The 25,200-nt window shown below is 39.1% G+C and overlaps 1 protein-coding gene across 2 annotated transcripts in view; it reads left to right on the forward strand.

The window, feature by feature from the left end:
• The window catches only part of DERA (deoxyribose-phosphate aldolase), a 55,288-nt gene extending 31,147 nt beyond the window's left edge, over window positions 1-24,141 (forward strand). Inside the window, exons 7-9 of one of the 2 annotated variants that reach the window (XM_040563813.1) lie at window positions 15,657-15,769; window positions 19,339-19,488; window positions 21,815-24,141. In XM_040563813.1, the coding sequence (XP_040419747.1) occupies window positions 15,657-15,769; window positions 19,339-19,488; window positions 21,815-21,871 (320 nt within the window). In that variant the 3' untranslated portion in view covers window positions 21,872-24,141. Of the gene's footprint in view, window positions 1-8,097; window positions 13,335-15,656; window positions 15,770-19,338; window positions 19,489-21,814 lie in introns of those variants that run through there. The other variant, XM_040563824.1, reaches the window with a different exon arrangement.
• Window positions 24,142-25,200: the final 1,059 nt, after the last annotated feature.

Consider the following 25,200-nt stretch of genomic DNA (forward strand, 5'->3'; position numbering starts at 1 on the left):
GCAGTACAAGGATGCTCCCTTAAACGATGTAATTGCCTACAAGCTTAACAGTGATAGTGCAGCTAATCACTAGAAATAATGTAGGCGTGATAGATAAGCTTGGAGTTGAAAAGTTCTAACAATGCAATCACAATATCCTCAGGTCTGGATTACTGATGAGGATCCACACAAAGAGTAGTAACACAAAAACAGTATTGGTCTTGCATAAAGCAGATCTGGAAGGAATGCAAAATGAGACTTAAAAATCTGTCTGGAACTCAATTATGTATGTATAGGGAATCAGAAATGAAGGAATGTGAAGGAATGGTTAAGAAACACTTGGGTGGGCTCTAATGGAAAATCTTCTCAGTAAAGTCAAAAGAGCAACAGAATACTATATGGGTAAGTAGAGGATAGAAGTAATATGCAAGAGAAACAGAAATGTTGAAGTACATAGGATCTTTGAGGGGACAAGAGTTGTAGTGCATCCAGTAAAGCCTCATTTGTTTGTGGTTTAAGGTAGAAACCCAGATATGCATGCAATGCCACGTTTTGTTATGCATTTACTTATGTGCTTACTGAACCATGTGCTTGTCTATACAGCCATACCTGGGGGAGATGGTTGTGTAGGGTTGTTCATATTTGCCATACCAGGATGCCTGGTGACTCAGTTTGCTAATTTTGTGAAAGCCTATTCTATTAATGGTGTTCTGTAATCAGAAATACCAATATAAAGCCTCTATTCAAGTCAAAGAAGACATACCGATGCAAAAACAGTTGACATCTTGCTCTTTATATACGTGTTTGTTTGATTTTGTGTTATCTACAATGCTACTTTACTTTCCCGCCACCCATTCCCCACTTATAAAGAGAAACTGTGCTATTTCCAAGCACCTCCCAACAGAATAATACAGTTAGGTTAGGAAACCAGAAGATGGGTAGGATTGTTTGAAATAGCACAATGATTCCTAGCTTGCCATCACCTTTGACAACTCAGTTAACTTCTCTGTTTTTTCCATGCATAAAACTGACATTGAGCATTTCATAGGACCTCTGTGACGTCTAGTAAATTACGATAGAAGCAGAAACGTATTCCTCTCATTAGAAGGCAGAATTTTCCTTTGTTTGTGCATGAAGATGGAATACCCTTGGTCACAACTGAAATGGGGAAGTTTGAGCAAGAGAAATTTTGGAAATTTTCTGGAGAGAGCTTCTGACTATCAGAGCCAATTCTGGGAGTTACAGTGGAGGCAGGAGCTGGCACAGCTTGCCATGGTACTCGAGGGTGATGGTACCGTGCACTGCACAACTGACTGGCACGGTCTGTAGCAGCAGGGAGGTCATCTCCCTTCAGATGTTTTCACAGCACTCCACACAAAACGTTCTTCTAAATGGAGGAGGGTTGCCATGCCTCCTGTATGTCTGTTTTATTAATGCTTTGGTGCTCTCCTTTCACTGAGCAAAGTGGAACGAGCAACATGCCCCTGCAAGAAAGTGTAGGGGAGGAGTCTGGTATCTCCCCAGGACTTGTCACTGGATCTCAGAGAAGACAGAGACAGCGGGATCAGTGAGGATCATATAACAAGTTATGCTTTCTTCAACACAGGTCTTCAAAGCATGGACAGGTGCTGTGGGCTTCCACTGTCCTGTGGTGTATTTTAAGGGTTTGAACCCTAGTCTGCACAGATTTCTGCTACTTGACTTATAAGAAAGTGGCTATTCTTTGTGCTTCAACCTCTGAAACTGGTGTGAAATAGGTTACAGTGAGTAGGCATGTACTGCCAGTGTGACATACTGCTGGGAGGGGTCAGCCTTCTTTTAACAAACTATCCTAAATGCCTGAATAGTGTTTTTCTTTTGCTGATAGTCTTTGCAGAGCATGTTAATTAAGGAATATCTAAATGGTATACTTTCAATTTACAACAACTGATGCAGAGAGGTGAGAAAGCACCCCTGTTGCGTTAATTTTCCCCATGAATGAAACCTTGTTTCTATGTTAAATAATTTGTTAGAATTTGAGTTAAAACTTTTGAAGTTTCATATCGCTTCAGACTCAGAAATCATTGCACAGTGAATAGTTCTAGTCAAACATGCCATCAAAATAACACGGCTTCATAGCAAAAAACTTTGCATCTGTGAAGCTCCGGTATTGAAGGTAATGGTTTGAGAGAATGTAATTTTAAAACATGGAAATATTATGTAAAATCAATAGATGTACAGGGTACTATTTATTTCTCTGATATTTCAGGCTGTTTTTTTATTGTTTTAGGAGCAGGTGTTAAATTCTACTAAACAAGTGAAAAATAGAAATAAATATTTAATTTACCGTATCTATCAATTATACAAAATTGTCTTATGAAATATTAAAGTATCTTTTAAGAGATTGCAAGTAGGAACACCAGTTAGAACGTTCAGTCCCTTAACAGCAACTTAATATAGATGTGGAAATAAACTCAGCATGCTTTTACTAGTTATAGGCCCTGTGATTTTTGTGTTGCTTTTAAGGTGGCATGGCTTTGTGATCAGGCCTGTGTGATATGAAATTATTCTGAAGCATATGCCCATCATAGCAGAATGTGAAATTAGACTTCTAAACAGAAAGATGTTGAATGGAAAAATACACCGGGAATATGTGATCTTGAACATCAAGAGGCCATTTTGAAACTCTCTAGATACTCATTTGAACAAACCTATTTACTCATAAGGAGCAGGAATGCAGTGAAAAACAAAGCAGCGTACCAAGAGGTGGACACAAAACACAAGTGAGTTCCATACTGAGATATTAAAATGGGACAAAAATTAGTCATATGAAACAAATTAGTCCTAAGGAGATTATGGATAGTTTCCTTACCAATAAAGTGGATCTTAAAAATACTGAGATCAGTATAAAGATACGAACTAACTTTTAACAGATCACATTTTAATAGTGCTGACACTGTATTTCCAGGTGTTACTTCATTAAGTTCAGAGGAACAGGCTGAATACCCAAGCTAACTGCTGTGTTGCGTGTCACTACAAACACGTTCCTTATTGAGCTAAACAGGATTGATTATTCAATTGCAAATATTTAAGCTTATATTTAACAGCTTCCATTCCTTATAAGTTTTTAACTGGAATTCAGAAGGTCATCTTAGTAGAGTTTCTTGACCTTTTTTTCAAAGGAAAATGTTTCTATCAGAATATGATAATATTATATAGCAATATTCTTCAGAAATGTGCTTATTTCAGTGGTGTTTGGAAAGATCGCTTCATGGCTTTTCCCAGCTTGCCCCAGTGTTTGCTTGCAGTATTTTTGGTGAGTTGTGAAGGGACCTGGGCTTCCTTGGTAGGTACTTTTATTATTTAGTCTGTCTCCCAGGCTTTCTATGCTCCTTTGATTTGTGTTACCAAAGTGCAAACCGTGTACTTTCTTTGACAAGATACTTTGGAATTTCAACCTCTGGGAAACATTTCTGGTTTGTTTATTTAGTTTATATTCCTTTTTTGAAATGTTAGTTTTTAATTTTATCATCTCTCATATAAGTCAGTTTCTAGTTTTTGACCATGCCTATTTTGTTACCCAACCGCAGAAGCTTTCCAGAGCTTCCTGTAAAAGCCCTGCTTTTGAGGGAAATTTTCAAAGACAAAGATGATAGTAAAGTCCATAGCCTTCATGGCAAGTCAACAGGGATCTGACATCTGATTGTCTGTTGCACCTTTGATGTTTCTCCCCCTCTAGCATTTGTGCTATAGAGTGACTTTCCCTGCAGTGTACAACTGCAGCTGATTTCTCAAGTTGAGTTCTCAGTAAATCTGAAATGTAGAAAAACTTCCTCCTTGACTATGCCTGGGCGTTTTTATAAACAAAAAGTCTTCCTTCTGTCACCTTTGCAGCTACACTGCCAATCCAATTTCCAACTTATCAGTCTATCCCAAACATTGCAGAGGTAAAATTTTGTCGTTTATCAAGATTTGTTAATTCATCTCTAAAGGACCAGAAAGGAAACAAATGGCAATGTTCCATATTCCATGCAGCACATTAGACTTAAATTATGCAAAACAAAATTATGAATCATGCATCTTCAAAAGCCGTCTTCCCACTGGTCCTGGAAAATGGACATGTAGAGAGCTCAAAGAAAATGCAAAGCCTTACACATAAATGGAGCTTTGAAATGAACCCAAGCCCCACGATGAGAAAGCAGCTTGGTGGGGTGTGATGGAAGGGGGTGCCACGTTTCTCGTGAGCTCTAGTCCCCAGCAAGAGGAGAGGGGCAGCATTTTCGTGTAGTGCTCTGGTAACAAGACACCATGCACAGGCTGTTAATAGGTAACTGGTTATATTCCTGTTGTAATCAGGTACTGTTTGCAGCTTCTCTGGCTGTAACCAGATTTAGCTTCACAGCAGTTTGCTCAGTTACAGTTGTAGCGCAGTTGCAGCCTCAAGGCAGGCTCCCCAGGGACCTTCAGCTGGATGGACTCTGTGCTGTTTTAGCTATGCCATTTCCAGTGATTTCCAGTGCCTGGGATAGAATTACAGCTCACTTAGCTGTAAACTAACTGTCTCCAGAGTGTACTGCAGAAATACTGGTTTGCTGCTTAAGAGTAAAACCAAAAAATCCTGGTAAAATAAACATAGCTACTCCATGCTTTGGAACTACTTGATGAGTTCATTTGCAGAGAGTTGCTCCTATTAGGAAGTAAGAACTGAATGCATGAGAGAAACCTAGGAAGGAAGCAATGTATTTTTCTGCTGAAATGTTCAAGAGAGGCTTTTGTTTGTTTGTTTGTTTGTTTGTTTGTTTTAAGTATGTGTGTGTGTGTTGGGTACAGAGAAATCTTGAGGGATGACGGGGTTCCTGTGCCTTTTGTACACTATTTTTGCAGTGGAACACAGGAACATGCAGAGCACTTAGCAATGTATGTATAGAAATGCTACAGATTTTCATTACAAAGAATTATTAATTACTAACACTGCTGCATTTCCCTACTTGGCAATAATTCAGCAAACAGTTGTGCCAGTTGAGGTTATTGTCTAAGGTCTGTTTCATGAAAGACAGAAATAAGAGAGGAGCTGAGACTGCGTGAGAGAAGGTTTTAAATGGTGGAAGGCAAAGGGAAGGTAAGACTAGAATCTGTTCAAGTTGGAAGGAGGCAGCTAATACAGCATTTGAGGCATCAGTGATGCGTTCTGTATTATTCATAGCTGTGACTGATACGGCTTGTAGGTTTTCTACGTTTTCATTTGCTAAATTAGGTGGGACATCACATAAAGACTAAAGTAGTCAGTGAAATGTAGAAAGGTTTAGATCATCATGATTATACAAAGCTTGCAGACGCCTTTCCACAAAATGTGAGTTGCTACAGCACTGATTTTTATGTTAATTTACTTGTGAATAATTTAAAAAGACCTGTTTATTTTTTAATAAAAAGGAAAGATATAAATTGGCTGAGTGTTCCTAATGTTACTTACAGCTGCCATTGAGCAGATGTTAGGGATTCTGAGTGGTTTGCTAGACCAAAATAAGTTTTATGAATAAACAAACAGTTTCTTTTTACTACCAACTGTTTCAGACTGATTCTCTCCCAAATTCACAATAAATGGCTTTTAAAAGTCTCCTCATAAATAATTATCTTTCTTGTGCAACTTTCTTGTAGGCACTTGGATTTTAATTACGATGATAAACTGTTTTAATAAGTTGTTAAATAATTTTATCTTTTTAGGGCTGAATCCATATTCCATTTTTCTTTGACTTCATTGGTTCCTGGGAATTTAATCCTTTTAATTCTTGATAATTTACTTGATATTGCACTTTCCATGTCCCTTTATAAATTCACATTGGAGAAGCAAACAGCATGCAGCAGCAGCATCTTCCTCTGATCTCTACACGCACGGACCCACCTGAGCTTGCTGGTTAAAAACAGCCTCCTGTTACTAGTAGCTGTTTTTTTTAACTCAGTCATTTTGATCACAGGAAGCTTGAAAAGATATGTAGTTAAATGGAGACAATCGATCTCTGCTTTGGGCTAATGTCTGGGTGTCTTAAAGCACAAGAAGATGGCTAGCAAAGAGGATATTATGGTTAGCTGATGGACAAGATACATGCAGCACTGCTATGCTGAGCTTCAGACCAGTGCTTTTCAATGTAAATATATAAATATACGTATATCTGATTTGATGCAGAGAAATGCTGAGCACACATAATTCCTTGTGACTTCAGTTGTGATTCAGTAACTTTGAAAAGTAGCTGCTTTATGGAACTATGTACATCTCTACACAGATGATGGGGAGAAGAGCCAAGTGGCAGGTTGTTAAACGTCCTGAATTTTAGTGTCATAGCATGGTCTAAATTTACTTAATTAAAAGCACCTGCTATTAAAAAGTACAGATCATGTTTAAACTTTTGTATTTTTCTTTTAGATTAAGCATGGAAACAAAAAACATGGTAGCATGTCTCATGATCCCACTCTTGACAGAATAATTTGAGTCACTGCAAAAAACATTAATACCAATTTAGATATCATTAGAAGTCATAATTGAAAGCGTTGATCCTGCAAGGCTTTGAGTTTACTGGGTTAGAGTCTACCAAGTCAAGTATCTGTTTCTTTGGGGTTCAGCCTTGGGTAGCTTTGTTTGCTGTTATCTTCTGTGTGATCTAAACTGAGCGTGCTTAGGACCAAGTTCATATGGGGAGGGGAGACAGTACATTTTTGGTAAGTGTGGATGAAGAAGCCATTGGTATCAAAGTAAGGCTCTAAAATATTTCCATGCAAAGATACGAACTTTAGGCAGATTTTATTTATTTTTTTCTGTAAGAAAGACATTAAATGTCATGTCTCAATGAATAGTGACATTTAATAACTCTCCAATAATACCTGTGAGTATACGTACATCTAGCACAAAGAGAATTTGACACATGATTTCTTTCATTTCCAGTTTTTCAGTAAGAGGGATGAAATGACAATATACAAAATGATAATGTATTTTTAGTGTAGGTTTTGGAAAAAAAAAAAGTAAAACATATAGCATGTGGAGTTGAAGATTAAAATATCTTCTTTTTGACAGTGGACTAACCAAATGCACATTTCTGTATCGGTTCCAATTATTTTTAACCAAAAAACAGTCAGTTATTTAACCAGATTTTTGGTACTTTTGGTTTGAGATGCTCACTGTATTTGCAGTCTCTGACCAGATCAGGACATGGACGGTTGAAAAGGGGAGGGAGAAAAACAATGCTCCAGCATGTTAAATACCTTTTTATAAGTTGCTGCCTATTTCTGATGGTGCTTAAGGGTTCTTTGGATTTTCTTCATTTTTTTAAAAGTAGCTCTCAGTAGATCCTTATGCCAAAAAAGTCTGACAATTTATCACCAACATGCCTTCACAAAGCATCCCTTTGAAGTAAAATTGTAATTTTGCAATGTAAGCATCATTAATAATACAGCTGAGGGAGGAGGTGGGGTGGGGAGAGGAGACTTCTTAAAAAGAAAAAAAAAAAAAAAACAGAAGCTTGTATGTCTTTCCCCCAACAGAGAGGTGCTTCCTGCTCAGAGTGTGGCTGCACAGTCAGTTTTGTTGTTGTTGTTGTTTGTTATGGTGGCAAGCTTTTTGATATTCAGGCCACCCTGAATACCAAAACTGACAGCCCTCCTGACAGTGGTGAAAACATCCATTAGCAACTGGAAACTCTCCCCCCAAGCTGTGGCCTACACATACTGGTTTTTGCAGTTTTGCCAGATACCAAATTATCAACGTGGGAGAAGAAGAACGAAGCACTCTGAGGGGTAGCAACCTCCTTATATTAAATGTAATATTATAAAAAATAATAGTAATTGAGAAAGAAATAATAGCTGGTGACACTTGCCATTTTAACAATTTTGCCTTGAAATACACTACATTATTGGTAACTAAGTCCGTCCAGGGTGTTCCTCTTTTGATATTTGTTGCATCAGAAGGAGAACAACACCTGCTGTGGTGGCAGTCTACATGTTCATAAATTTATGGTATTGAAGACTTTCAAGTGTCATAAAAACTAAGCCAAGTGCATAACATTTTCCTAGTAATCACATGATTACTGAAAGGGGAAGGTTCAGCTTGCTATTTAAGCCTGTAAGTAACCTATTCTATATCATTTCTTAAAGCCAGGAGGAAACAAAGACATTACAAACTGGAGACTGGTGAGACCCAGCACTTCGTGTTTTTCACGCAAATCCAAAGGGAGGACATTGGCCCCAAAATGCTCTTGGGAAGTTCCTTTGATACTGGAAATCTCCCCGGTGCAGAAAAAGCTCTACAGAAGCCTCCACCTGTGCTAGCTGCCTCCTTATATGTAGGAGACAGTATGGATGAGCAGCTGATGCTGGCAGTTTGTCCTCTGCATGACAAATAGGTGGCTGAACTGCAGAATTGAATGCTGGACAGATTCTGACTGTGGCATTAAGACATGACTTTTAAATCTCAAAAATCAATTGCGCCTTCCTCTAGGTTAGAGTCGGAACAGAATCTTAAACTGCTTTTATCATGAAGTGTTGGAAAACACTCAAAATGACATTGAAGTGTCATGATTTTGGCTCTATTATGTATTTTTTTTAAAATCTTTAAAATTCATAGCACCTTCTAATCTTGATAAAGTAGACTAATTTTCCAGTTGCTTTGTTCAGTATGGAGTATCTCCAAATGGATTTTAAGAAGCTCTTTTTCAATTTGAGTAATTTTGTTACAAGCTAATAGACAATATGTAAGCATACCTGACTTAATGTTAACATATTTGTTTCAGAGTTGCTATCAACACTAAAAAGCACAAAGCTATATCTGGTTGCTAAAATATGGTATGCGATATGCCATGTAGTGCTGTGATTCCAAACAGTCATGCATATTTATTATTTACTTCCAAGTCGTAGTGCTATTACTGGCAGATATATCAGGGCTTTAGCCACAATTTTTATTATGTCATGTACTAGGCAACATTGTGAGAGACTAAGTTGTATTGATCCAAAGCCAGGAATGCCATCAGGGAAAAAGCCTGACCTAGAACATTACTGTTTTAATTATATCACAATTTAGGATAGTTTAATGTTGTTTAGATTATTTTAAGTGTGAACAAGTAAATGATGCAATACAATTCAATGTTTGTAGAGGAAGCTTAATGGGTGAGATTTTCAAATCAAATCTAGCTTCTCCCACATTTTTTTTTTTGACTCAGCTCAGTACAAGCACATGGCTGGGTGTTGAAAACCTGAGTGTCTGCATCTCATCTGAAAAGAGAGGCCAACCTTTATGCGGCTTTGTAATGGAACAGCAACTTGTCTTAGCAGCAACCAGTGTGTCACGGGTAAAGTGATGAGAATGAATGCAATGGTTCCTTCTCAAACACCCATCGTACCTGTAGCTGCTGAACGTGTGATACTAACACTCTGCCAGAGCAGGGAAAGGTCACCTTCCCCCTCATAGCCCCTGGCTACGTCAATGTCCTCGTACAGAGACAATGTGTTATTTTATAACCTTTAGCTTTTTTATGCAATTTATGACTTTTGGATGTTAGGGTGAGCTGCAGAATTCAGCTATCGCTATCTTTGCAGCAAAGAATGGGAATGAGGTGTTGAAAGATGTGACTGCCTTTTTTGTAGGTCACCTCTGCGTAACAGTGAAGATGATGGTGGCAATGAGAGGGAGCGGGTCTGCTGCTCTGTGCTCTCCTGCGCTGCAGTGCACTTCCACTAGATTTTATGCAGTGCTGTGCCTACCCTCATCAGTAACAACATCCTTTTGCCAGCTTTGCAGTGTAGTTTGTGAATGATTTTATTTTGGGGATTTTTTGGGGAGTGGGAGGTTGTTTGTGGTTCTTTGGCTCTTCAAGTATTTTGGTATTTTGTGTCTTGCTCAAAACCAGAGGCAAGTGGCAAACCACACCGTTGTCTGTAAAGGATAAAAGCATTACGGCTGGATAAGCTGAGAGGAAAGGTATATTTTTTCTCAGTGATAATTGCAAAGCTACCATTAGGTGTTGGGATGTATTGATTTATTTATTCTTTCTACCTTTAGCTCGTCACGTGTCGTTAGGCAAACTGCTTAACCAATTTCAGTATTGCCATCTGCAAAACAAAATAAGGTTAATATAGGTCATTACTGTAAAGCCCTGGAGTGTAATGCACGGTACACATTTTTGAATAAGTATAAATGAAAATCTCAGTAAAGGAGCATGAAATTTAACAAGCAGAAAACAATATAGGGATTCCTTAAGCTTCCATGTGGTCCCAGTAGTTGCTCTTGGGAAAATGTCCTGCTGCTGCTTCTTTGGAGAGGACAAGGAATGACTGATGCACAACTGCCTGTACTAATCCTGCACCCGTGCCATATCCCAGCCTGGAAATATGGTAGGGGACTGGGAGCATCTTTTTCATATGTTTTAGTGTGGTTTGAAGCCAAAGCCAAGAGCCACCATTGACAATCCCAGCTGTGGCCTTTGAGATTGGAGCATGTCACATGTCAGTTACTTATTTTTCTCTTTCACTGTGTACAATAGGAATTGGATTGGAAGAAATGTTCTAAAAACAACAAAAGTCAATACTATATAGCAGAGTGACGAAGGTGGTGTGGATCTTTCTTTTGAACCTTCTCAAGAAACACATTTTAAATGAACACACAAGAAACTAATATTAATTAAGAAATAGTATCCTATGGAGACCTGTGGTAGACACTATAATAGTGCATTAGCAAGCTATGCATAATTCAGCAATGCTGAATTCTTTCAGAGATCATCTACAGGGAATTTTGCTTAAGTATGGACTTAATAATTTGTCCCTTTGTGTGCGTGCGTAAGTGTTCCTAAGGGCATCATTTGGCCTGCAGATCGCCTATTACCAGAGATGGTGTACAAGAAAGGAAGCATCCATTTCTAGTCTTGAAAACCAAGCTGAGATGATAGGATGGGTCATTAGAAAGGTTGTCATATTTGTAAACAGACATTAGACATGGAGCCCCATGATGCGACTCTTTTTCTTCCTCATACAGGTACTTTTCAGAAAAGAATTGGAAAAAAGAAAAAGTTCACAAAATACCAAGTTATAAGCCAGCAATTTCAAAAATGGTAGCTTAGACACCAGCATATGAAAACATGCATAAGTACCTAAATAAGTGGTCTGGCAGTGTAGCCATGTGTGATGGAGTTCAAGCTACTCAGTGAGCTCCTGCTCAAGTGAGTCGTCACAGCTGTGTATTCTCTTCTCCTCAATAGCAAAGTTAAGCTAGCAGGAAATGTCTTTTATCTTGCAACTGGAGTTGTAGGACATGTAGGGGGACTATTATGATGCTTCAGCTAACAAGAATTAGCTACTTCATTAGCCTTTTGTACCTTGCCCTGCCTCTCATTTTCAGTGAGTTGATAACCTGGTAGCCCCTGGTCGGGGTAACCACGTGTGAATCTTAAGACCCTTATTTTAGGTACTCATAAAAAGATGGCTTGCTCATGCAACTTTATGCATATTTGATAATGTATTATTTTATGATTGCTACTTTGTCAGTACAAACAGCAGGGGCTTACGCAGGTCCCCTCAACAGCATGACTCTCTGCCACTACTCCTAGAAGTCTTGTGGGCATGTGTTCACCCTGTGCTGCCATATATTGTTATATCTGAGTTGCAGCAACCAAGATACATTTCTGCTCGTTGCAAGTACGTACAAGGTAGTATGGCATAATTGTCCCTCTGCAAGCGCCTGTCTCTGAACTATTGTTTGGAACTGCCAGATGTATCTTTGCTCTTCATTAAGAGTAAGGCAACAACACAGAGTCTGTAGTTATCAGAAGATAATCATTCCCCAAGGGCATTTGAAGCACTTCACAACCAAAAGGTTGTGATTACTCTACAATTGCTATACTGCTTATTATTGCTTATTGCTTAATTATGGAACCATAATTCATTTCCTGGATGCTCTAATCTAAATAACATTCTCTGATTCTCGTGCTGTGTTTCATTTTTAGGCGGACTGGGAAGCTTTGTGGTGTTTTGAGATGACAGAGGGAATAGCAATGGGATAGGCCAGTCGTGCCTGCTCTATTCTGGCCTTCAGGAGACCAGGACGTTCAATTCCTGCCCTGCCAAATGGTTGCTGAGAGGCCTTGGGCAAGTCACTCTTTTCTGTATGCCTCAGCACTACAGTCAGGTACAACAGTAAATAGGGCCCTATGAGTATCTAGGATAGATAAATTTAATGGGCTTCATCTTAATCTTTAGGTGTGGATTCACACAACAAGCTATGAAGGCACAGCTTTTAATTTAGCATGTGCAAATTCAACTGGCTTGTTTTAAATGGCCTTTGGTCGAGTGCAGTGGCTGAAGTGTGTGTGTAGGGTGAGAGAGCGAAGGAAGAGGGTTTTAGTATCTTAAAAAAATACTCTAGCTGATGTCACAAGGCATGTGACCGCAACCCAAGTGGCCTGGCTCTCGACTGTGCAGAGAACTTGGTTTCTCTGTACAGACTGGCAGTGGTCACATTTCTTCTGGTTTATACAGATTTCTGTCTCCAATTACACGAAAGCAATGTTTGCTGGGCCTTGGTGCTGTAAAGCATCCCACGCAGGTGGGTTACTGGGTTTGCAGCAAGCCAAGCTGAAACAGGCATCTAATGCTGCTGTGTTTCAAAGGGCTTTGATGTCTGAACTCCTTAGTGATTCAATGAGTCGTGCCTGACTCACTGCCTTGAAAGGTAATGCATTATTGTGGTTGCACACTGGAAAAGAGTAAAAAGTGTGGCCTTTTCCAGGCTTACTGGTCTACAAGTCTACACCGATAAACTCATTTTGTAAGTTTGACTTAATTTTTCGCTGAATGAGGTAACCTACCCTAAGGAAGGGGAAAGTGACCCAGGACATATTTTAATGTCAGCCTTGATATTTGCATGTATACATTCATAGGAAGATGAGAGGATGCATGATAAATTTTGGTTTCTAAATCATCACCTAAATTTCCAAATGATACTCCTGCTGAACTTCATTCCTTAGACTTGTTTTTGAAAACATGAGTAAGAAATAGAATTGATGAAATGCTTTTTGTTATTACAAGGCTGGCATAAATTCTACTTAATGAGCTGCTTTTTATGGCAGTGGTTGATTTGTAAATCCCCCTTTTCATTACTGAAATCTACACACTAATAATATGTTACATTGTGGTGCTCTCTGCTAGAGTGCATCTTCCGAGTTCTGTGAGAGGCTGCCTGGAGTCCTGCAAGGAAGCTCTTGTATCATAAATAGAATTTGTTCATGAAATAAAAATGTATTGTTTTCATTGTTAGAGGATGCTACTAAATTGGCTGTATGTTTGTCTAATAATCACATCTAAAGCTGATTATTCTGGTAATAGCCTTAAGATATTATTTAAAAATAAATATATAAATGCACTACTTTTGTACTAATACTAGTTTTTAATCTCTTCTTGTTTCCATGAAGTCTGAATGAGATTTTCAAAATTGAATAATAATTTGATCCGTTAATCTTTTGAAGCTAGTAATTTTATTTTCCCCTCTTTGCAGTCTCTGAGGCTTGCAAATGAATAGAGCTTCATTACTGGAGTCTGCATTTAATAACCATTATCCATTATCTTGTAATTAAGACTCCCTGTAACGAATCATGAGGACAATGCAAAAATACATAGTACATTTCTTTAATGAACTGGAAAATGTTCATCTTGTTCTATTTAGTAATGAGTTGCTGAATAGTCGTTAAATCCACGGGAGAATAGAGCTAGATGGATTTTGAAGACTATCTTGAGTTTGTGGTTAATCTATTAGAATTAAAATTTCATCTTCTATTTTTATCAACAGCTGATTAGAAGTCATTCTGTTTGACCAAATTGATTAGAAGACCATATACAAGGGCAGCTGTTGTTTAATGAAAGTTTTTAATGAAACTGTACCATAGAGACTTGTAATTATAAGACTTATAAAAGCTTTGACTTACCTTATACTAGAAAAAATGAAAAGTATTGCGCTGAAGGACTTTAAGTGCTACATTTTAAAAGGGAAATTAAAAATATAATTTGGCATTGTTAAAGTTTCACTTCCACTGTTATTTGTTTTAACATGACTATCAGATGTCCATACTGTCTCTCTGAAAGGGAGTAGCTCTGAAATATATAACTCAACTATCTCTCATATGTGCTCAGTTCTTTGTAAAGCTCAATCAACTCTTAATTGCCTCCTTTTCAAGCTGCAACTTTGCTGGAGTTAGAACTTGTTTCCTGAGTAGTTGCTTCTGTTTAGAATGGGAAATGTCGTGCAACTTAAACACCAATGCCTAGGCAGGAAGCCTACAGAGAGAGCCGTGGTCTTAGAGGAGACAATGTTAGTGATACAGTTCAATTATGTTTAAACTGCAGGATACTGAAGCATGCCTGGCTTTGTCTCAACTTCCCAACGGGCTAAAATCTAGCCATGTGCTAGCTCTCTGGAGCATGCCGCAGCACACCGTCAAAAACGTAGTCTAGGCAACTCCTTACTTGCAGCCAGTAGTGAAAGTTCCCTTTCTTACTCTAGGGGATGTCACAGAGGCATCATCATTCAAATAAGAGACAAAGTGGACCCTAAGCCAAATCTGAAGTGGAAGCAGATGCAGTTCCAATTGACTTAAGTGGATGATGCACTACTATGCTGTGTTTGAATTAGCCCTCTTCTCCTCCCAATTACTTTTGATAATTAATGATCCCACGGTACACCTTTTCTAAGAAGTAGGTTCCCAGGGGTGAAGCATGCCCTAATGCAATTAAAGAAGTTTTGTCATTGTATTGTGTCAGTGCAGCATCAGACACTGCAAGGCATTTTTTGTTGTTGTTGTTCTTAGTTTCTTAGCTTTTCGCAATACTGTGCTCCTGGATTCATTTTAAGCCAAACCGGAACAGCAAGAATGTACAAGAACACAAGTATTCAGGAAAGACAGTGAGGAATATTGTATAAAAGTGAGAAAACATAAAAATTAAGCCAAGGCTAACTCTCCTTCTTTAAATAAGAATTTTTGACCTTGTTACTGTATTATATCAGACAATGGCTTTAAGTATAGTAATTTGCAATGTTACAATTGTAAAATGCATAAGAAAGGACTTTTCCCCCTATTTACAGTATTACACATCTGGTTTCATAAACACACATGGGATTTCTTTCCTTCCACTTTAAACAGCTGCAGGAGATATGATACTAGACTAGAAATATGAGACTAAATGGATGCAAACTGAAATTAAAAATCTGATGAAAATTGTTTTTATTCAGAAAGATCCTTGTGTAAGTATTAAAATGTTGATTTATACGCAACATTTGTTTAGAGGAAATCATTTGCTTTATTGTGGTTAATCTGATATCTTTCTTTTATGTGTGTGTAGCAGATGTAACACATGTATATATTGAATGTGCATACAGGAACATATAATATATTGGATTGCCCTGAAGAGATTGTTAGTGCGATAGCTAGAGCAAAGAATTAAAAGTTGAGGTGTTCATTTAGACCCTGGGAAGTCTGAGTAGCTCAGAAACCGGATGAGTAACTCACCTTCCTGTTCCAGCCTCAGCTGGTGCAAGGTTAATATCGACACCACAGGGACGTGTAAAGGGATGCTTCGTAATTGCTGTGAAGGATGAGGACATCCTTGGAGGGCACGAACTACATATGTGCACAGTGGCTTATTCTAAAACTATCACAAAGCTTTTTACTTCCTTTAAGGTTCTGATTTTATAAAGACATCTACAGGAAAGGAAGTGGAAAATGCAACCCTTCCAGTCGGAGTAGTCATGATGCGAGCCATTAAAGAATTCTACTGGCAAACCGGCAGCAAGGTAAATTCTTGTGACCTTTCTAAAGATAGACCAAACAGGTTTACTCAGAAGGAAATAAGACTGGAACATCTTCAAAATGCAGAATATATAAATCTGCATATGTTATCTTCCATGGCTATAGAGCAGTAGGTAATGGGCAGTGGGACTTCTCTGTTGTATTCCTCTTTCCATTTGCTAATAATTAAAAAAAAAAAAAAATCCCAAACCAAAATACACCTTTGCCTTTCCTCCCTTGATTAACTGTCAGTTAATTCCCTAAAAGCTCACACAGTCTTGATACATCCTGTGTTGCATGTGGTTTTGAGTTTTGTTTCACCATTTAAGAAATTTAAATCGTCATCTCAATAAATCTCAAGCTGGCAGTGATTGGCATGCTCCTGTAAACTTCATCGGAACTATACAAATGTATAGCCACAGAGAGTCCATCCAATATACACAGCTCTATTTTCTGACTTTGTTCTGGCAGCCCAAAGAGTAAATTCTGATCTTTTATTAGAAGCCAGAGAGGCTTTCCAAAGCAACAAGAAGGCAGATCCAGTTGGATCCTGTTGTCTGAGGTGGAGGGAGAGCAGGACAGCAACTGAGAGAGCATTACACCATTTATCCCTCAGGTCACCGTCAAGGGAGGTCAGTGGCAGTGAGGAGCAGGGAGAAAAGAAGAGGTTCTCCAGGAAGACTTAAGCCAGTTCTTGCCTCCCGTATCCTCAGACAAGTGAGGTCCCCAGTTAGATCTGGTGCAGATATTCAGCGCTAGGCTTTGTCATCACCTGAGGCCTCAGGGAAGGAGACTGTATCTTTAGCTAAGACCCTCTCCCCACTTCTGGGTCACTTTCTGTCCTCTCTAGCTTACCCTTCTGCCCCTTGTACAGATGGCGTTTCGAGGTGTGATGTTAGGACATGGGATGACCAGTGGGATAGAGAGAGAGCTCTGAGATAGCTTCAGGGGCTGTTGGATCTTGAGGAACCAGGTGACAGCAGGATAGATGTGTGTCCCTCTCCTCTCTGTAGCTGTCTAGATGAGGCCAGCTTGGATCCTTGGGCTGTCTTCTCCCCTACCTTCCCCAGTCTGCATCTCTGCCATGCAACAACTCCAGCATCTTGGATAGTCTTGCTTCTTCAGGAGCATCATTGCTGCCAACCTGAGGCAGATCCCTTGGGCCAGGTGACTCGCCTCGGCACAGGTACTACTTACAGGAGCTGTGGTTGGCTCTGCCGCATTTGCAGAGCTTTGTACATATAATAATTGGATATAAATATTGAATTCACCTTTTGCTTTTAAAGGGTGTATTCATGGTATAAAATGTGTTATTAAGAATGAGTGCTTATGTCTGCATATGTCAGAGAATTAGATGTAAACTGACTTCATGTGCTTTATTAACTGAAGACAATATTATCAGTGACAAGAGATTTCTAAATGGTATCTTGAACAAACTAATTTTGCTGCTGTAGGGATGCTTTCTAGCAAGGCGTTGGCTGGGAAAAACAGGTTAATACAGAAATTAAATTTCTTCGAGGAAAGGAACAAGTTGCAGAGTAACATTTATTGAATGATAAGCTGCGGTGGTGATATGAAAAGTGTGCAATATAATGGGAAATAATCTTTTCCTGTCATTATTGAAGGACATACATAAATTGGTTTTTCTGTTGGGAAAACCCCCAATCCAGAAAAACTTATTACTTTTAATAATATAAGGTGAAGAGAAAATTCTTGAGGAGATGAACTTATTAAGCAAAATAATGAAATACTGTGAAACAGCAGGGAAGTGGTAGCTGGACTTTATACCACTCTTGACTTAAATAACCCCCCCTTCCTTTTTGCGTTTTTATGGCAATCAGTTGCCCCATTTGGAAAGATGGTAAATGGGGGGAGAAGACAGGCTTTTCTTTGTCAGCCTTTTTTTTTTTTTTTTTTTTTTCCAAAGAAAAGAGCTTTCAGAATTTGCTAAAAGGGAAAGGAATTATGCTTGGTGTTTTTAATTGCCTTATTAACTGTATTTTACTTGTTTTTCCCACAGATTACCTCAAAGAGCTGTAACATTTCTAGGAAGAAGTCTAAATTTGAATTTGATTAGGATTTCTCTTCCTGAGGGAAAACACAGTCCCGCTATTTTAATTTATTGTCTAGAAGATGTTCTTCCAGTTGCTGTGGTTTAAATTCCTTTTGGAAATCTAATGTTAACAGATGTATGCATACATTCATGCATGCATCCATCCGTCCACAAAAACACAGCCTTTGTGTTTTGGATTTATCAAGCCTTTCCTGTTATAGTTCTTTATAATCTTATTGGAAATATGCTGTTATCACAATGCTTCAGTGTTAGAGAAGGATTTATTCTATGTTTGTTTGTCCTGAAATCGCTATAAAAATTGCCAAACGTATTTAAAATGACAGATACTTTTCGATTCTACTGTCATATCTATAAGGTACAAAGAAGTTGTCAATGCATTGAGGTTTTAGGAATGTATATACAGTAATCAGAACAATAATTCTTACAGAAGGAGGCTAAAGTGAAGGACTACCCAAGGTAAAGATGTGAGGCAGAGGGAAATGTAGAAAGCATCACTATGTGCTACTGTATATATTCAGATTTTCTTTAATGAAGAAACGCTTTTTTCCAATTCTTATTTTTCATGAATTTAAAAGAAACTGCTGCTTGCCAACATTTGAGCTAATGCAAGCAACAAAATTTTTGACCAGGCTTTTGGTAACTGTGCATCACAAGCTCTGTCTTAGAATGAGATGTGTGTAGATGGCACATAACCAAGATTGGCGTTAGGGGTGCACATCTGGTCACCTCAGTGTTGGTTCATGGGATCATGGATTTCAAGGCATGCTTTACCTTAAAGATAGGTTTTTCATACGTGGCAGTTCACCTGACCAAGTATGACACTTCTCTCATTGAGAGTCTGAAAGCTTAGCCATTGTGTGGTGGGAGAGGAGTTTTGCAGTTCCTGTAAAACAATTTCAGTTTCTGGTAAAGACAGACCTAATTTAATTGAAATTTGGAAAATTTTAGTGAAAAAGCTCCAAATAAGTTTGAATTTACAGCCCAATCACGTATAACTGTGGCACACAGGCTTTTTATAAAGTGCAGCTCTCTCTCACTGCTCTCCACACAAGTCAGCTGCATCACATGCCTGATTTCAGCATCGTTGGTGTTACACTACTGCATGTATATTTGGTGTTATTTATTTGGAATTAGATTGCAACACGGGCAGTAGGTGATATGCAGATATCCCTGGTTCTGCCTACGTTCCTTGTTCTAGTATGTGTTATGGGCAAAGTTCTCTCAAACCCAGCTCCTGAGAAAGTGTAGAGGTGTCAAAAGTATTACTCCCTCCCTTGCTTCCCCTCAGGGCAAAAATTCTGTCTTTCACAGTGAGGACTGAGGCCTGATGGCTCTCAGCACTAGTCCAGACCTAACGCTGTTTGCAGTCAGATACTTACTGAACAGAATGTGCTATATACACCACTGGCACACTTAGACTGCAGGTATACAAATGCTGATTGCTCTTCTGGGGCTGTGATGAATGAAAATGTATATTACATTTCTTTTTTCTTTATAAAGGTTGGATTTAAACCTGCTGGGGGTATTCGGACGGCAAAAGAAGCTATTACTTGGCTTATGCTGGTGAAGGACGAACTGGGAGTGGAGTGGCTAAAGCCAGAGCTCTTTCGCCTGGGTGCTAGTAGTTTGTTGGAAGATATTGAGAAACAGGTTAGTTGTTGTTGTGGTTTAGCCTGGCTGGCAGTCAAACACCACACAGCCGTTCGCTCACCCTCCCCCCTCCCTCTCCGGGATGGGGGAGAGAAACGGGAAAGTGAAGTCTGTGAGTTGAGATAAAGACAGTTTATTAAGACAGGGAAAAGAATAACAATAATAATAATAATAATAATAGTATTAATAGTAATAATGTGTACGAAATAAGTGATGCACAATGTAATTGCTCACCACCCGTTGACCGATGCCCAGCCTATCCCCGAGCAGCCGGCCCCCCCTCCACCCCGACTAGCCACCCCTATATATTGTTCAGCATGACGTCAGATGGTATGGAATACCCCTTTGGCCAGTTTGGGTCAGCTGTCCTGGGTCTGTCCCCTCCCAGCTCCTGCCGCATCCCTAGCCTGCTCGCTAGCAGGACAGAGAGAGGCTGAAAAGTCCTTGGCTTGGTGTAAGCACTGCTCTACAACAATTAAAACATCAGCATGTTATCAGCGCTCTTCTCATTCTAATCCAAAACATAGCACCCTACCAGCTACTAGGAGGAAAATTAACTCTGTCCTAACTGAAACCAGGACAGTTGTTAACAATTTTCACACTGTTGAAGAGAAAGTGTTATCTTTCTAAATGTGCTAGCTTAGTGTTTTTCCAGAATATGCTTTTTGATGCTGTTTAGAAGATAACAGAACATACATCTAATGCATTATTAATGACAAATTCACTTCCAGCCCAGTATTGGTTTAAATTTGGCCTGTCATTGCCGGCCCCTGGGAATCTGGTATCCGGGCAGCTGACAATTGTCTGGGCCAGTCTCACAATGCAGTAAGCAAAGGGGCTCAGTTTGTACACATATAGAGTCTTTTGCAAATACATGGTAGTGCACTCCCCTGCACTCCTGTCTGTTGCCAGTTCAGCTGGCTCTCAGAATACTGTACAGACCCTTTGTGTCACTGTCACAACTGTTCACAGTGTATTTCTGTGCTGTGGAGAAAGTCACGTCTCATTCTGCATATGGTACTGCTGATAGAGAAGTTCTAACATATTGATTATTTCCTGGGGAAGAAAAAGCAATTGTTTCCTACAAAGCCTCATTTTTGTAATTGCTTTTATTTTTGTTCGGGCAGGTCACTGTGTTTCCTGGCAGACAAATAGTGTAGTTCCCAGTAGGAAGAAAGTTTCTAACCTATCTGCCCTGTGACCTGCCTCACTGTAGTAGGGGATCTACCCCGAAGAATACAACGTAATTGAAATGACATAGCTTCATAGGAAGGACTAAACCACTAGGGCTGCTGAACTTCACTCTCGTGCTCATTAAGCCCAGGAGGTGAGGTGACAATAGCTCTAACCAGGAAAATGGTTTGGGAGCCCTTGTGCTGTTGCTGCTGGTGGGAGAACAGAGCTGTGTAAAGAGGTTGAAAGAGAAAAACATAAGTCCCCTGCCCATCTTTTCTAGCAACTGAAATACTGACGTGTCTTAAGAAAAATATAACAGCTGAAGGTTGCTGGGTGAATATTTGTGAGACTTTTGAAACCCCCAGGTTCCCTCTTGCAATGAGGATAATACTGGCTTGCTGCACTGCCAGACTGTCTCTGCCTCTCACTTGACCTAAAATCATGTCCCTGGTTATGACAAAGCAGCATGAGCTTTTGTGTTGCCACTGCCATCACTGCTGGGTCTTACAAGACAGCCAGTGTATGTGACACAGCTTGTTCTGATTTCTTAAGGGTGGCATCCTTTTGTCTGCCAGGGATTGCACGAAGACCCCAATCATGACCAAAGCTCTGCTATACTCTGCCATCTAAAAACATGTATCATAAAATGTGCCATTCATTATATCCACTAAAAGAAATACATACAAAAGCAAAACACAGAAAATGGAGAAACCTCCTGCCCTAAGGTAGTACAGTAAAGAGAATGAAATGAACCATATAAAAGCATAAACAATTTTGAATACTTTGAATATTAGAAGTAATACTAAAATCATCAAAATCAGATTACAATGAATCAGTAAAGTAAAAAAATCAGATTACGATGAATCAGTAAAGCATCATCTTCTACTTGTCTGATTTTGAAAGCTTATTTAAAAACAGGAGTTTTTACTTTTTTTTTTCCAAGCAAGGCAGCAAGAACCCTTAGTTTGGGTCCTATAAACATGTATATGAAGGTATACTACATCATATTTTATGAACACACACACACACACACACACACACACAAATATCCTTCATCTTCATCTGACATGCCTTTAATTTATTACTTCCGTGGCACTTGGAAATTTATACTCATATGTAATTTCATCATGAATTTTCTTTCTTCTTGCAGATTTTCCACCATGTGACTGGCTCTTATGCACTTCAGCATGACCTGGCAACGGCTTAAATGCAAAATCAACTCCGGATTATTTTTTAAAAGAGGTCTTTAAAAAAAACCAGCATTCAGAAGTCTTCTGACAAGCGAGTGCATTTGATAGAATTAAAGGCCTAATTCTCCCTTCTTCATATTTTATAGTATTTAAAAATATGCTCAAGTCTGCTGGTTGTACTTGATCCAAAAGTAGAAATAATGGTAATTCAGAAACAGTTAAATAGTTAATACTTACAGATTTGCAAAGTTAATCTTGCAAAGTCTTCCTCAGACCAGCCTGAAAAGCTTATTAATGGCAACACTGAAATACTATGAGAAAGATTTAGGTGGCCTGGTAACACTTCGGAGTCTCAGAATATGAAATATCTAACGAATGTTTCAGATTGCTAATTAAGAGCTACAGATCTTGGAACAGCTTTCCATTCACCTCTGACTAAATCTTCTGCACAGATATGTGGCACTATTAATTGTTATGTTGATTCAATTTCAAGCATTGTAACCTGAGAAAATGAAACTTGGTTATTTCCTTCTTTTATAAAATCTTGGTAGCAAAAATCTTTTTCTTTTATTTTTTATTCTTTTCCCCCAAACCTGGGCACAGACATCCATATTTAGACCCTTGAATAAAGGTGGCTTGATTTCTAGAACAGCTGAGTATCCACAGTTGCTCCTGAAGTTAATGGGAGCTCTGGGTGATCAGAACAACTGAAAATCAAGCAGCCTCTATATAGGTGCCTAACTATGCATTCAGGGGCCTATTTTTAGGCATTTCACTCTTAAAATTTTTAGTCTAACTTGCTTAGAAGCTCCCATTCCTGTCTCCTGTCATTTTTAAACACATTCATGCAAATCTTTGCATTTTAATGTAGGGGGGTTTGACTGTCAGTTTGCAGGTGTCACTGGTATGCTGTCTGAACTTCAACTTTGCCATTCTGAAAGCATTTCTTTAATTTAAAAGAATTGTGGCCTATACAGGGTTTACAGCTTTAATGAAAGAATACTTTTCTCAGAGCATATTAAGAGTAATGCCTAAATTATCAACACCTTTTGAATATCAGACTGGAGCTAGTAGATTCATTACTTCAGAGCTGCATTCTACTCACTAACCAGAGTTGTACTAAAAACTTAATTATCTTATCATCATGACTAGTCTCACTGACTTAAGTAGGTCTCATCAGGGAAGTAAGAGGAGGAGGATTTTGCTGTAAATCAAGCTACGAGGTACATTTATTACAAAGAGATCTTGACTTCATAAAGATAATAACTCAGTTATTTATCTGGTTAAACCACCTGAGTCGCTACTGCTCTATAAAACACATTGGACAGATAGGAAAATTGAACAGGAAAAAAGAACAGAGAAGCAACATATACAGAAATCATAATCCTATATGCCGTGCTTAGTACTAAAAATAGGCCCTCATTTCCCAGTAAGTAGTTCACCCAAGGCTCTCAAGCTTTTTCTGGTTTAGGTCTCAACACAGCAAATTAGGGCTCAGTAGACTGAGCTGTGGCTGTTTTCACATTTGTTTTCATGGAAAGTTGCCTTCTTTTGCCACAGGATTTGCCTTCTGATCTCCCCAAAAGTTTCTTGAAGGAAAAAGTCCAGTGCCTGTTGTCATGTTTAGAGTAAAATTCTGCTGCTGAACTTCCAGGAATATGGAGTCTGTTGTACGACGTCACCTCCCATCAGCTGCCTGCCAGACTGTCCCTCTGCCATGCCCTCCCAGCCACGTCACAGGGCTTTTGCTGCTGTTTAGTTCCAGTCATGTCAATGTTTAGACTGTACTTCAATGCCTATCTCGTAGAAAGAGTCACCTCACTTGCAAAGTTCACTTTTTTTTGTTGGTTGTCTTTTAGACATTTAGTGTGATCACACAAGCTATTCTGTAGAGATGATTTAGTTTCTAGAGGAAGGACTCTAATGTTTCTTAAAATTGAGAAAGGTCCAAGCATGCCTCCTAATTAATGTGAGTACTTCTGGAAACACCCTCACTGTTTTCATGGGACCTATGAGTTGATTAACGAAATTGATAGGAGAATTATTATCACTGTTGATACGCCCCTTCGCCTACCTTTCCCTCTCTGTTTTGATGTGCACATGGACTGTTGCTGTTGGTTTGCTTTGGTGGGAAGAGGTTCCCTCTGCACATGGAGAGGTTTGGCTTTCTGAAAGTCCGATGTTCGCTTCCTTTTTTGTTACAAACACAACAATTTGAAATACTGTGCAGCTTCAAGCCATCCAGTGTTTTGGAAGAAGCTGGATTCCTAGTAAAGTTGTTTAAGCATCATTTATGTTGAAACCAGCGATTTATTTTTGGGGTGGGGGTAGCAGAATCTGTAAGCATATTCCAATAAAGACAATCCTGGTTTGGGGTGGGGTTTTTTTGCTTGCTTGTTTGTTTGTTTCTTGTTTTTGTTTTCCTGAGGAATAAGCAGATTTCTCAGCATTACGGAGTCCAGCAGCACAGGTTCAAGGTCCACCCAGGAGGCAGAGGCAGGGCTGGAGACTGGCACTCCTGCAGTGTACCTGATGCCTGTGCCGATCTGAGCATGGCTTCTGAGTCCATGGGTGTGCGGGTGGGGAGAGGCTGGGCAGGGCCATGGGACTGTTGGTGCTCATTCTAGTGCTAGCCCCATGAGAGAGCTAGAGATGCATTTAGAGCTCACGTCAGAGACTGGCAGCAGGACATACGCCTGCACCCATGGGGATCTGGAAGTGCTCTCCGTGTGGTCTTCTGGGCTCGTGCTTGCAATGCTGCCCTTCGCCCTGACCAGCACTTCCACTGCTGTCTCTTCCGTCTTTCCCATTGTGGCTGCCTGTTTGCTGCTATTTATTTCCGTTTATCAGACAAGCATTGAGACTTTATCTGGACTACTGCAGCTGGTTGTATCTGCTGCACAAAGCATGTGGAAGGTGATGGGGACCTGAAATCAGTAACCAAGGAGGGGGCAGTGCACCATGGTTGAATAGACTTCGAGAAAAGTTCAGATTTAGCACTCTGCTTCAGGCCATTAGAAAAGGAACAGGCAATTATGCACTCACATCTAAATATATTTCAGAGTATAACATATGTTTTATACGAGTCAGTCTAGTATACTAATTATTTTTATAACATTTATTCATTTAGGTTTTAAATAGCTTCATTTTGTTAACTACTTCACAAAGAAGAGAATAAATTCAAGAAAAAAGTCAAGTAGAAACTACAAATCTAGAATATTCTGCATAAACTTATTTACAAGAAGAGGGAATTGGGAGAAAGGGTAAGCTTTTTTTCTTGTTTGTAGGAAACAAAGATATTAAATAGTAATTATATCAGCTGGGGCAAGTAATACTTTGATATCTT

This window comes from Cygnus olor, chromosome 1, assembly GCF_009769625.2.
Source record: "Cygnus olor isolate bCygOlo1 chromosome 1, bCygOlo1.pri.v2, whole genome shotgun sequence".
NCBI classification, from domain to species: Eukaryota; Metazoa; Chordata; class Aves; order Anseriformes; family Anatidae; genus Cygnus; species Cygnus olor.